General features: G+C 40.3%; 1 protein-coding gene across 1 annotated transcript in view; it reads left to right on the top strand.

Moving 5' to 3' along the window:
* Positions 1-6,854, top strand: part of LOC126470829 (katanin p60 ATPase-containing subunit A-like 1) — a 71,449-nt gene extending 64,595 nt beyond the window's left edge. Inside the window, exons 6-7 of the mRNA XM_050098844.1 lie at positions 3,573-3,699; positions 6,614-6,854. Coding sequence (XP_049954801.1) covers positions 3,573-3,699; positions 6,614-6,812 — 326 coding nt within the window. The 3' untranslated portion in view covers positions 6,813-6,854. The remainder of the gene's footprint in view (positions 1-3,572; positions 3,700-6,613) is intronic.
* Positions 6,855-15,148: the final 8,294 nt, after the last annotated feature.

The raw sequence follows: 15,148 nt of genomic DNA, 5'->3' as shown, positions 1-15,148 counted from the left end.
ATTAATGGCGTCATACCATTTACTGTACGGAAGTGTATCTACTGTGTCTTACCAAAATTCAGTGAGAGTCCGTTTACAAGGAACCACTTAGTAATTTTCTGAAAGACATTATTGACAATTTCATCAGTTAATTCTTGTTTGTCAGGTGTGATTACTATACTTGTATCATCAGCAAAGAGAACTAACTTTGCCTCTTCATGAATATAGAATGGCAAGTTATTAATATATATTAAGAACAACAACAGACCCAAGACTGACCCTTGTGGAACCCCAGTCTTGATAGTTCCCCAGTTTGAGGAATGTGCTGATCTTTGCATATTATGAGAACTGCTTATTTCAATGTGCAATGACAGGAGGCCATCGCAGTTCCTGCACCATTTTCAGAGCCTCGCACAGTCCGACATGGTCCTAGACTTGCTATTGCGTGCTGTCTGGATGCGCAGCCTTCCAGCACAAGTGCAAGCAGCCATTGCTGCACAAACAGAAATGCAGCTGGACACTGTCATGAACTTGGCTGATAGGGTGTGTGACGCACCGGCAACAACACCCAATACCACCGCCGTGGCAGCCTACAATGCTGTTGCCGTGCCTGCAAATTTGGCTTTGTTGTGATATGTGTCTCCCGTAGTTACCAGTACAGATGCCAACCTGCCCTACCTAGTTCGAGACCTGGCCGCAAAGGTGGCAGTACACAGGTCGACCAGTTGGCACACTCACAAACAGAGAGCAGCAGTCCCCATAGTGGCACAGATTTCGATACCCCTATCTGGCTCCCACCACCATCAGCGTGTTACCAGCCATTCTGGTGGTAAGCCGACAACATTAGAGCATCAGCTGAGTGGGCACTGCTGGTATCATTCCTGCTTTAGCTATAATTCGACAAAGTGTCGGCCTCTCTGCTTGCACCCAAATGCCAGCTGCAAATGGGCCTAGGTTCACCCAGCTGCAGTGCAATATCCAGGCATCTCCTCAAAATGGAATGGCCTAGCAGCGTGAAGTACCTCATCTGCATGGGTTCCAATCTGTCTCTTTCCCCTTGATTTATGCTAAGAGCTTGCTGGAAGGCCTAGACAATCTCTTATGGTGGCAAACAACTCAACAATAAAAATGTACAGCACTTGTCACAGAAATTTGGATCCTGGACTGTGTCGCACCTTTCCTTGTAAGTTTGTTGTGGCTGATGTCAACAAATCAATCCGGGGTGCGAATTTCCTTGGTCACAACAACATATTAGCTGACATTACAAGTGCCCTTCTGATTTGACAACAAATTTGAAAATAGAGTTACAGTAACAGCTGGCTGCCTCGTTCAGTGTTAAACTAGTGAAGTTCCCCAGACCATATGCAGATATACTGGACAAATTTCCAGAGCGCACTTGTCTGCCTTGTGCACTGAGGCATGTCGAACATTCAGCAGTCCACCACATTATGACTACATGTGGACCACCAACCTCATGCTGTCCACATCAACTTGCACCCGAGTGACTTGCTGTAGTAAAGGCTGAGTTCGAGGCCGTGTTGTGACAGTGCATTGTTCGTCCACCATGTAGCCAATGGTCCTCTGCCTTGCAATTTGTGCCAAAGATAGATAATTTTTGGTGCCCATAAGGAGATTGGTTGGTTGGTTGGTTTTGGGGAAGGAGAGGTCATCGGTCTCATCGGATTAGGGAAGGATGGGGAAGGAATTCGGCCGTGCCATGCCCATGAGGAGACTACCTACCTTAAATGCACAAACGGTGCCAGACCGATAGCTCAAACCACGCCTATAGAATTGTAGCCACGCCTTGGTGGGCTCTGTTATACTTAGCTAAATTAACTGCACGAAGGTGTTCATGCAGATCCCTGTGGTACCTGAAGACATTCAGAAAACAGTAATTATAATGCCCTTCATTCGTTTTGAAAGCTTATACTTGTCATTCGGTCTACAGAATATTGCCCAGACATAGCAGCATTTACTGGATGGCATTTTACGAGGCATATTTGTGGTATTTTATGTACCTCACTGATATCCTCATCTATTCAAAGTCATCTGAATGCCATCACTGCCACTTAACGACCATCTTTCAGTGGCTGAGCGAGGCCGGCATAGTCATTAATCCCTCAAAAATTATGTTTGGGGTCACAGAAATTGAGTTTCAAGGGCATTTACTCAGAGCCACTACTGGGTAAGGTGCAGGGGATGTTGAACAAGGTGCACCCACAGACACAGAAAGGCTTAAGCCACTATCTTGACATGATAAATTTTTATCGGTGCCATCTGCCTAATGCCACCACATTGCTGGAACCTCTGACTGTGGTGCTACGTGGTCCTACCTTGAAGCCGGCCAGTGTGGCAGTACGGTTCAAGGCACTTCAGTCTGGAACTGCGTGACCGCTACGGTCGCAGGTTCGAATCCTACCTCGGGCATGGATGTATGTGATGTCCTTAGGTTAGTTAGGTTTAAGTAGTTCCAAGTTCTAGGGGACTGATGACCACAGATGTTAAGTCCCATAGTTCTCAGAGCCATTTGAACCATTTTTTCCTACCTTGAAGGGAGAGACCCTTGTTAACTGGTAGTATGCAATGGAGAGAGGATCTATTAACTCCAAACGAAGCCTTGCAGAAGTGACACTGCTCTCTCACCTGGTGCACGACGCTCAACTGGCTGTGGTCATGAATGCTAGCCAGACAGCTATAGGTGCAGTGCTTCAACAGCGCATTGGCAGCAGCTGGCAGATGCTCAGTTTCTTCTCATGGAAGCTTTCAGAGTGGCAACACACATGGAGTGCTAAGGATTGTGAGTTGCTTGCATTGTTCAAGGCAGTAAAATTCTGCCGCCTATCAGTAGAAGCTCATCCCTTTGTAATTTTCACCAACCACAAGCCCCTAACTCACGTATTTCAGTACAATAATACCATGTGTACGCCACACCAATACTGGCAGTTGGAGTACGTGTCACAGTTCTTCACGGACATCCTCCATTACCACAATAAAGAAAAATTTTAATGGAGCAAAAAATAGTACGTTCATAGTGAAAAATGCAACAGGAAATGACAGTGAAAGGAAGTTTGTTGACATTAATCAATAGCAGTTGAAACAGAAACAGCAGTATCTTTCATAAATATAATACAACAGTGAAAAATGACATTTCCTAACATTTATACAAACCTAGCAATGCACAGGAAGGAGTAAATTATCCACCTGTTGGCTCTCTTCCAAGATTTGTGTAGTGATCTTGAGGATGTTATGCTTATAAAATAATTTTGAAAACAAATTACTCTACACAGAGTATATGCAGTGTTTGTTCTACTGGACAAGTGAAGACTATGTTATGTATCTTAAACCCACTGCATCATTTGAGCACATTCCGTAAACTGACTTAGAGACAGTGGATGTCGTAAAGAGTTTGGTGTATCCACACAGTCTGTGTTACTGATGAGAATTAATTCGCCTTCATTACACAGAATAAATCCTATATTATTTGTATGTGGCAGTTTCTTCCTTTCCAATTTCTCTTTCACAGACTTTGTGTAATGGACCCTTTTTTACACAGATTGTCATTACTGATATCAGGATGTTTCATGTTGTTTCAGATGAAACAAGATCTGCCTTGGTGAAACTATGCCTAGAAGGAGTAAATGTTGATCCTCCTCTAGATACTAACAAAGTTGCTGACAGCCTTAAGGGCTACACAGGATCAGACATAAGTAATGTATGTAGGTAAGTAAAATACAATTTGTTGAAAATCAAAGTACACTACTAAGGCAGAACATTATGACCATCTTTCTTCCATTTAAATGAGGGAAGCTGATAACCAAAGCAACTTGACAAATATGATTTTCCAGTGAATATCACAGATGTGACATGGCTTGAAAAATGAAACAGTGCTGGAGGAGATAATAGTGCTTGAGAGCACACAATTCATGATTCATGATTGCTCATGTCTTTCTGCACCTATGTGTGTGCACTAATTTATCCATTGACACCAATACATATTATGTCATTCAGCATTACAGGATTCACCTTAGAAAATAGTGTAAGAGAAATGTGTTATCTTCTCTAATAAATCAGGCTTCTTGTTTCATTATGTTAAATGATGCACCAGAACATACTGGCATCTTGGAGATCACCTGAACAACACACACATCATGAGACATAAATAAATAGGCCAGTGATCACAATACCATGTTATGAGTGGCATCCATCTGTGTTTACCTCAGCATTACACAAGGCAATTAGTAATATCCCTGTTATGATCAAGTTTTTATGCCAGTGGTTGACTCACAGAAAATTACATGAATGATCAGTATATTCTTGCTTATAAATGTAGACTGTCACTAATAAAATACTAAATAAAGTAGTTAAACATATTAGTAATAGTATTAACTGAAAGACTTTGAATATTCTGTACTACTGTCAGTCATGCTGCATGGCAGCTTATGTAACAGTGACCCAACTGCTAATGGTTGACACAGTAATTTCATTTCATAAATAACAACAGGTCACACTTATCTCTGTTACATAATAGACCATTATATGAATAAATCACTGCTCACTGTTATGATTTAAGCTACTTCATGAAACCATCATTCTCTCATATATCATATAACAAATTAGAGTTAATAAGTCCGACAGACAACAAGCAGCCTTGTTTAACTTTCAAAGAGGAAAAATTCTGCGCAGTATGAAGCATGAATTATGGATGCCAGTATGGAATCAGAGGACAATTGAGCCACAGGCTAAAATCCTACCTACATGACAGACAAGAGAAAATAATCTCAGATGGGATCAACATGTAGGTAAGAGGGCTGGAGTCCAAATGGGGAATGGTAAATTATGGAGCCCTACAAGACTCTGTCCTCAGTCACCTGCTATTTCTTATCCACAAGCATTGTGATACACTATAAAACATCCACAGATGTAGAGTTTAATGCCATATTATTACTTGCAGATGTTCTGAACTGGTTCACAGTAAATTCCCTGACAATAAACCTCATCAAAACCAATTATATTTACCTCCATTCTAATCAGGAAAGCCCATAAGAAATTAACACTGCACTTGAGAGCCATCAGATACAGTGGGCATATTGTTTGAAATAATTAGGCATACTAATGAATAACAGGTTTAACTGTGAACATCACATCCTTCAAATCTTGAAAAGGATAATCTCCCAACTCTGAGACATCAACGTCTCAAAATCTGCTTATTTTGGTTACTTCCAGTCGCTCATCTTGTGCGGCAGTTCACTGATAATGAAAAAAGTCTTTATCATCCAGAGAAAGATTGTCAGAGTGGTGTGTGGACTGCCTCTAAAATTTTCATGTCCTAATCTTTTGAAGCAAATAGAGATATTAATTACTACCTCTCAAAATCTCTTTTTGATCGTGCCATTCATGCGTCACAATACTTCTCAATATGAAATAAATGAATGAGTACTGCCATCGCCATAACACAAGAAGGAAATGTGGCATACAATAAAACTTGAAGAATTTTCTCTAGTGCAAAAATGTGTAAAATGCACTAGCACAAAAATCTTGAACTCACCTCCAAGTCATATTAAATCCCTACAAGGCAGTAACTGAATGTTTAAAAGTAAGCTGGAGCAGTTTCATCTTGAAAAAGTTTCTGTTCTCTAGACAAATTCTTTAACAGACACAGGTAAGAGCATTTTCCATATCTACCTGTGTTTTGCTGTTTTATTGTCTCTTTCTTCTTTAATTAGATCTTATAAATCACATTGTGTCCTGTAAGTTATAAAGATGGTTACTGTATTTTATAAATCAAAGGCTGTGTTTAGGTAATATCTGAAATTTACATTTTAAACTCTGTATTGACATAAACATACAAAATGAGTTAACAGTTTCAAGTCATTCCACAAGCATGTGTGATCACACAATAATGGATAAATGGAATGTGTATCAGAATAAATAAATAAAAACACATTCCACTATTTCTCTGGCAATTTCAGTTTCTATCTACAGTGAAAGGAATTTTTCCTCATCACATAATAAGTATTCTCAATGGGTTACAACTTAGATGACATTGCAGGCCAATGGATAGAGATCATAGCTTTTCAACAAGCTGTGTGTTAAGTAAACATTGGATTTAAAATGGTGAAAAATTGCAGTGTATATCATGCAATGAAATAGCAATAAATGGTACAGTTGGACAGTTGTAATATATCACTGTCTATCTCACAGCCTCTAGTGAACACAATAAGTGATAACAAACAGTAACTGGTGTCACATCAGACTGTAGCACTTGATATTTCTGACACATGATGCTTATGAACCAGTACTAATTACCTGTTGTGCTTTGCAGTGACAATCATTGCTCTTGTCAGAATGGTATAGAAACTTGAAGCGGGCAAGATCAGAGAAAATAATGCTTGCTCAGTTTAGTTGTACCAGACATTTGAGTATTGACTCAGATGCAAATTGATGCTGAGGATTCAAACACAAATGGCAGAAGGTGACCTATGTTGTGGTACTGAGTTATGGATTCTAATGTGTTATAGATTCCAGAGCTCAGTATAAAATGCATGAAATGTTACTAAAAAAACCACCCCACTTGATCCTGAAACAGTAAATTAAACCTTTGTGTAATTATTCATGTTTTGTGTGCTCTTCTCAGGGATGCTGCCCTTATGGCAATGAGGCATAAAATATGTGGCAGGAGTCCAGAAGAAATTACGAAAATCAAGAAAGAAGATGTTGATCTACCAGTAACTATGCAGGATTTTGATGAAGCATTAACAAGATGTAAAAAAAGTGTATCAGCAGGAGACATTGCAAAATATGAAGTTTGGATGGAAGAATTTGGATCTTGCTAGAGACCTTGAAGTGATGATTATTTTTTATGAAGTGTAAAATGACATGTGATATAATTTTCTAGCATGTTCAGACTGAAATAAAGATTATCCATGTATGGTATTCTTAAACTAATCTTTCCCATACTCACTAACCATTATTACTGATTTGCTCATTTTTTGAAACAAAATATTTACTAATTGTGTCTGGACTATTTGTTAAGATTTACTGTGGTGTGTTCTATAGAATCGAACAAAGATATGAAAATTGTTTTGCCTCATTCTCATTAAGAAGAAAGAATTCTTATTGTAGCTTTTGGCTGTCAGCGTTAGTCCTATGTACTTTATATGGGCAGTTTTCTGGTATCAGAATGAGCCCAAGGAGCTTTAGAATGGATAATATATTTTTTCCTTATCCCTTTTCATACATTATTTTTTAACTTAATCATTTTTCATTGTTGCATATTCTAAACTTTTTTAAATTGTTGTTCCTAACCAACCTATGGTATACAATATAAGAGATATGGGATAAATGATATATTAGCATCATAAATACCAGAAATATTTATGTGAAATGGATGAGTACCCCAAAAACATGTAGTTTACATGTCTACATCTACATCTACATCTACATTTATACTCTGCAAGCCACCCAAAGGTGTGTGGCGGAGGGCATTTTACGTGCCACTGTCATTACCTCCCTTTCCTGTTCCAGTCTTGTTGAACTTCATGCATATATGTTAAGTTATTGAGCCAGCCATGCAGTTTGTATACAAATGCACTGTGCTAACACCCAAATCTGTACATAAATCAAAATGAACCAAATCCAAAGAAAACACATTAGGTTGGCTAATGATGGTGTCACACACTGCGTGGTGCCTAGTGGAGTACAAATGTAAATGACATACACATTACTAGGACCAAAATTGATAAAGTACAAGAAATTATAGAACATATTAGCTTAAAAATATGTTGTAGAAATCTTAAGTAATGACCAGTACAATTGGTGATGCACCACAAATTTGTATAAAATACAAAGATAACAAAGTACACAAATTTAAGTACCTTGGGGAGATCATCAAAGAAAATTGAGTGAAAAAAGAAGCACTTTGGAAGTGAATGCAAGAACTCAACAAAGCACATCAGGCATAAAAGCAATCTAAAACACAAAGTCATCTCCTGAAAGACATCGATAAATTATTGTGAAACCATTTTGTATTGTCTCAGTCAGAACCAAATGGACTAGTCACAATATTTTTTTCCCATTATTTTGCACTTAGGAGAACTGTCCTACTTCCACAGTGATGTCAAAGGGGTGGGGGAAAACTGTGTAGCAAAATTTGGCTCTTTTGAGTTTCCCACCACCTTTTGATTTTCGCACCATTTTGCACTTATAGCAGTTTACCTATGTCAGAAGGATGGGGGAGGGGACAAAATCTGTCAGAGTTGCATGGCATCATTAACGATGATGTAGATGAGGGGGAAATCTAGCAAAAATGCAGACTATCCTGAAACTGGCCTAGCCCAACTACTGAAGAATTCATTAATCAGCAGTTGCGGGCATTATTGAGGAAAGTATCAATCCGGTGGAGCACCTGTGGTGATCATCCCCAAAAAAGAGTGTGTATGGATAGCTCAAAATCATATCAGTTTTGTTTTAGTTACAGATAACTCAGTAGTCGCATGATTACAGGTGCTTATCTGATCTCAAATGTAGCAGAAACTATGGATAATTTTGGATAGACTCCACCATGGACTTAAAGAGTGGTTATCACCAGCTAGAAGCAATACTGGAAGACCAGCCAAAAATGCATTTATTGTTCCTATGGGTAACTACCAATACTGGTATATGCCATTTGGATTAAAGAATGTGGCAGCCACATTTCAGCATTTGCCACATGGATTTTAGCAAGGTTTGAAAGCAAGGAAGTGTACGGTACATTTGGATGACGTTGCTGACCTTGCTCAGGATATGGAAGAACAAGTGCTACTGTTAATGAAGGTGTCTGACAGTTGCGAACAGCACATCTAAGACTGAGTATTGAAACATGTGATTAATCATGAAGAGGTCTGGACTGATGCTAGTTGGTAAGGGCCATGCAAGATTTTCTGCACTGTGTTCTGAGGAAGAGCTATAGTAGTTTTTGGTTTTATTGAATTGTTATAGAAAGTTCAATGTGAAATTTGCAGAGGTAGCATGGCCACTTACTCACCAACTGAGAAAAGGAATGATGTGTCATTGTACATCAGAGTGCAGGGATGCAGTCAGTAAATTAAAAGAATTGTTAAGATCTTGTACAGTGTTGATTTTTTCAAACTATGAATTTGTATTGTCATATGATGCAAGCAATAATTTGCTTAGCTGTTTATTGAGTTAGGAAGTGGACAGAGCAGAGCATGCAGTTGCCTATTCCTCACATTGATTGAATACATTGTAAAGAATTTACTCTAAAACAAAAAAGGAAATGCTTAAGCCTCATATGTGGCATAACATACTTTTGATGTTACTCACATTGTAGTATACTAAAAGTAATAACAGGTATGTGGTGTTGACACGGATATTAAGTTTGAAGGATCCATCAAGCAGATTGATGCACTGGATACTGAAGCTTAGCGAGTTCAATTTTGAGGTAATCCATGGACCAGACAGAACACAAGGGAACACAGACGGCCTCAGTCTCAAGGTTTGTGTATTATGGTGAGTGGGTCACACAGCTGCAGAGTGATAGAAAGCACAAGATCCGATGAAGACTGCAAGTTATGCAGCTACAGTTCATTCAGCATGGTGGAGTGTTATGTAAGAAAAGAAAACAAGGACCCCCATCTTGTGATTCCAGCCACACTGTGGAAGGAAATGTTGAGACAGGTACATGATCATTTGTTAGCCAGCCATGGGGGTCGAAGAACCATGGAGCAGCATATAGCAAAACAATATTGGCAGTGGACACTTGAAGAAGATGTAAGACTGTACATGTATCATGTGCACAGTGGGTTGAATTAAGCCATCAGCATATTCCACTGCAAAGATTAACAGAGGCTAGTAAATCATTTGCAATGATTGATATGGAGATCTTAGGCTCTTCTAAGGTTTCTGAGAGTACAAGTCTGTCACACTGTGAGGTAGTATATGGCCAGAAAATGCCTTCACTATTTGAGGTAGTGAAGGCTAAAGTAGGGAGGAATGGAGAATAGGTATGGAATTCCACAAGAGCTTTACAGAAGGTATGGAATGAAGTGTGCAGGAACGGCTCTGCTAGGAGGGGCTAAGGCGGTGGGCGAATTTGTTGAAAGAAATTGTTCTGACACCTTTTCTTGAAATGAGGCCATTTATTGGCAGAAAAACCAACAGATGCGAATTCAAATGGACAACATGAGTCAGGCCTGGGAAGGCAAGGGTGAGCCAAGATGTAGTGGTGGGCAAAACATAATTTGCAGCAAACTTAGGTGAAGTTAAAGAAAAGTGGTGGCTGCCATTCGGACAAGTCTGAATGCCATGGCAGCTACAGAAACAAAGTCCTCGGTGCCGCAGCACCGGGAAGAGAAGATGATGTTCACAGCCACAGGGCGCGTGGCAGAGAGCGTTTTCAGCTGATGGGCAGCAGGGTACCTCCAGCGCAGCCATGCGATTTCCTCCACCCTGATTGGCCAGGAGCCGAGAAAACCACAGCAGCACCATGGAAAGTTCCGAAGCATGACTTGGTCAGCTTTGCCTAAGTGGTATTACCTCATCAGCACATGAGGGAGGTGCGTGATTGAGATTGCCCACCTCGGTGGTGACTTGCTGCTGCCAGACCATGGGACGAGAAAATTACAGGCAGCTGGATCTACTGGCTAATGCTTGACCATAACAAGAGAATGAAATAAACCTTTTGAAATAAAATAAAGATAGAATCCCCTACTATCTGGCTCAACCTTACAGAAGTGCAAAGAGCAAATACAAAGGCCCCAGAACATCTTCAGTGGATGGGGTAATGAAATGCTAAGTTACCTGAATACCATGTAGGACAGCTGGTATGTTAACAAGCTATTACACCCCAGAGGGAAAGGTACCAAATTCTTCACTTATTACCAAGGTCCATACTTCATTAGTGAACATGAAGCTACAACCTCCTCCAAGTACACGAGACATCCATATTGGGCATATCCATCTGCCTTAGGGTGTACTCGACTCTTTACTGCCATTACTGGTGTCATTTCCAAAAAAGGGGAAGATGTAGGAAGGAGAATGTAACACAAGTGGAGTGGATTACTTCTGTGCAATCTGCATACAAGTCACTTTCACATTAAGACAGACAGTTAAGCAAATGTATAGAGGAAATGACAGTGTACTAAATTTTCTTATAGTTTTATAAGATGCATTTTATAGCTCATATCATGTATCACATCCAGCTCCATAGCTGAGAAGTCAGCATGATTGATTACCATACAGAGGACTTGGTTTTGATTCCCCATGCTGCCAGAAATTTTTCATTGGTGGGAGGACTGGAACAGGTTACACGCAGGTTCATGATGCCAGTAACTGAGGAGATACTCGACCACATCATAATGACACCATATTTATTCAACAATGGCTGGGGGTTAGGTGTGTTGACTCCCGCTCCTCCATACCACATCCACATGATGCCATTAGTTGATACATGACACAGTGGTTGGTCAGGCACAGTTCACTCATCTGTGGCAAGAACAGCAGTGCTTATATTTTATTGCTTCATGTACCATGATAATGAGAGTGTCTGAATGTATTATGTGCACATGATGAATGAGTTTTGTTTTAATTTGTATGTATTTTGACTGAGATGTTAATTTGGTGGTTGCAATTAGTGGATGAATTTCATTCTTGTGATATTTTAACAGCTGTGCAGGAAATATCTTTTGGGTTGTCTGAATTGATTCTAGTGTTTTGTTAGTATAGTAATTTGGGGATTTCTATTGTTTTGCAATGGTGGGAGATGGTGTTTGCTTATTTTTCTCTATAAATATACTGTAAGTGAGGTATAGCTACTAATGTTTTCAGGTTGTAGATTTAGATGTAACATTGGGAGAGGAAGTAACCCACACAGTTGGTACATGGTACAGCATTAGAGAAATTGTATTACTGGAATGGGGTGGTGTGCAGTGATTTTGTGACAATGGTTCAAACTGTCACAGATATGTGCAAGATACAGCTGTTTCTCAAGGGGACAGGAGCAAGAAGATGCCCACAGGCATCCTCACAGAACAAGCATATTTCCAAAACACAGGACCCTACTGGGCACAATCTGTGTGTGACCTAATTAGAGTTATCAGCACTTGCTATGAGCAGGGATGTTCAAGGGGAACAGAGTGCTTAGAGCTATGGAACAGTGGGCCACTGTTGAATGGTACAAAATGTGACATCTTGGGACTGACTTTTCAGCTCCCAGCAACAATAACAAGAGCTATGACTCTGAACATAACAAATTTACTGCTGTGTTTTCTTGATAATCCTCTACATCACTCCATACTGACATCACTCATTGATCATATAGCTGCACAGAAAGGGGGACATAAGTGTGGAACAGATGTTCCAATAGATTCAGTAATATTGCAGCAGGTACCAGCACAGAGTCATGGTAATTGTAATTTAATCCTGGGGCACCATCTTAATCCCAGTCCGAACCTCTGTCTATGAATGCTAGAGAACCAACTGTCGACCCAAAATTCCAGTCTATTACATACTGATCAAGTGTGTCAGCCCCAGAGTGCTGAACAATTGTGGGTCTACCAGCCTCCATAAACCATGTGATCAAGTGAACAAAGAAAGAAGGCGCTCAATGTAGAAATTGTAAATAATGGTGTCAGAGGACAGAGATGCTACAGTGTTAGGTTATTTTAAATGATTAACAGGCTTAGAACAAGCCAGGGATTCAGAGGACTGAATATTCCTGAAGAGGAAGATGTTTTGTGTAACACAGTCCAGACTTCACAACCCATTGAGAGTCAGGCAGGTGAGCTGAATATGAAATCTTGTTACTGGGTGCTAGAATTCTGCTGGCACAGCATGCTGCAAGACCACAGTCTGCCACAGTCGTGGGCTGAAATTCCACATGTCATGACACAATTCTACACTTTCATGGTCACCTACATGACTAGAGACAGGGCCCTATCACACCGTAGCTGTGCAGAGTTACTATACATACTCATTACTCAGCACCTACCAGCACTTTTATTCACACTATGATTGGCTCTGGGATGTCCAACAACAGCTGACACCACCTCTAGGTCAGCTGCCTCTGTGGGGCAAATCAGCTTCAACTTCACCTAGCACATTGTAGGAACCACTGCTAGAACTGATAGTTTTGGGTCTGGAACTGGGACTACCAAGGGAAGACCTCCTTTAGGGTGTCTTCATCTGCTACCCTAGCCACCATCAAGAACCCTGGGCCAAGTGCTGGGCATCTGTGCATCTGACTTGCTGTTCACAGTCATTGCCTCATAAGCCTGCTGGCTGCCATAGGTGCCTACCATACATAGTATAGCTGGGGCGCTAGCTGTGGTCTTCTGCTGAGGCAAGCATCATTGCCTTTAGTACACAAACACTCCTTTGAGCTGGACATGTAGCATGGAGCTATACTGAAATAGTGTCCATTGCCTGGGTGACCACTGGGATGCTGTCATCAACCTCTGTACAGAAGTCTTGCAGCATAAAGAATATTATTACTGATTGAGTTCTCCTGATCTGCACTTGCTGTGATACTGGTGGAACACAAACCACACTTCCCACACACTTCATTCTAGGGCAGAATTGGACATCTGGCTAATAATGATGTCCACACCCTGAAAGCATTACACTGTGTGTGTATGTGTGTGTGTGTGGGGGGGGAGTGTGTGTGTGTGTGTGTGTGTGTGTGTGTGTGTGTGTGTGTGTGTGTGTGTGTGTGTGTGTGTAGAGAGAGAGAGAGAGAGAGAGAGCTAGAATATCACTTTCTGTTTATCATTAGAAGGTCTGTACCAGTCATTCTGACTGGTGAGCATTGTTTAACATTCAATAAATAGTGTATGCCTGTATTTAATGTAATTTGGTGGTTTATAGCTTCTGCAAAAGACAAAAACCTATTACAAAAAGTGGATAACTATAAACATTTTTATCATAAAATGGCACCCAGTTATGTTGTCTGCAGAGTATTTTTTACATTTATCATCTCTACATGTGCAAAAATGGATTTTTACATCTGCTTAACTTATTTTATTTCATTCTTCTGATCATCCCTATCTTTCTTTCCATTTTACTTGATGTAGTGGAAGTGCAAACGTGTGTTTCTTGCTGCTCTCTGTCAGTATATTGTTGTGCTCTGCAGAAGTTCAGGGCTCCTCATTATTGTGGCTCATTGGTGTTTCCACATGTGTAGAGAATTACTGAACTACTTGAACAGTTTACCAGAAGAAGAGTCTGCACGAGAAGATATTTATGATTCTGATGAGTTGGATGATAAAGATGTCAAAGATGACACAGAATATCAGCTTCATGAAACAGAACATGGGGAATCATCTGAGGTGCAAGATGAATATTCAGAACCTGTAAAACAACACACAAATAATCCAGTTCTTATAGATTCAGTTCCTGTGGTGCCTCAAACCCCTACTCACAGTCAAGGAAGAAAATGGAAATAATCACATTCATCTCAGCATCTAGAAGCTAGAGTGAGGAGACTGCACCAAGTGGAAAAGTGTGGACTTGACTGCACCATGTCATGCACCTGGGAGATCAGTGCATCATAACATGTTGGAAACTATAGGGCCAACATGTAATGCTAAGAAACTTATAGACAGATGGTGATAGACAGAGGGTGTTACTTGAGTGCATTGTGAGTGCTAATAGACAATAATACTCTACAAATCATAAATACTTTACAGAAATTATAGCCCAAAAAGTTAATCAACATGCTTAGGTGGTGGCAAGTGTGGGGCCCGCCATTTTTTTCTCGCACTATGGGAAGACTTGATAGAAGTAATGAGTAGGTTAACAAGTAGAGGCAAGTGTGGGGCCCGCCATTTTTTCTCGCACTATGGGAAGACTTGATAGAAGTAATGAGTAGGTTAACAAGTAGAGGTACTATACAAAGTATGTTGCTGATGATGTCATCGATGATGCACTTGATGGGTCATCAGATGTTCCCAACCCCACCCCTCCCTTGCCTGACAAAGGTCAATTGCCCCTCCATAAAGTGGTCAAAAGTGCAAATTTTGGCAGGAAATTCAAATTTTGATGGGCAATTCAAAACATAGCCCAACTGTGCTAGCATCTTTCCTGTTGAAGTAGGACATTATCCTAATTCAAAAATGCAAGATGGCGGCCAGCCCATACTGGGACGAGCTCTACAACATCATAATCCAAGAACAGG

This window comes from Schistocerca serialis, chromosome 3 (genome assembly GCF_023864345.2).
Source record: "Schistocerca serialis cubense isolate TAMUIC-IGC-003099 chromosome 3, iqSchSeri2.2, whole genome shotgun sequence".
NCBI lineage: Eukaryota > Metazoa > Arthropoda > Insecta > Orthoptera > Acrididae > Schistocerca > Schistocerca serialis.
The sequence above is the reverse complement of the archived record's forward strand: the minus strand, read 5'-3'. Positions and strand labels throughout refer to the sequence as shown.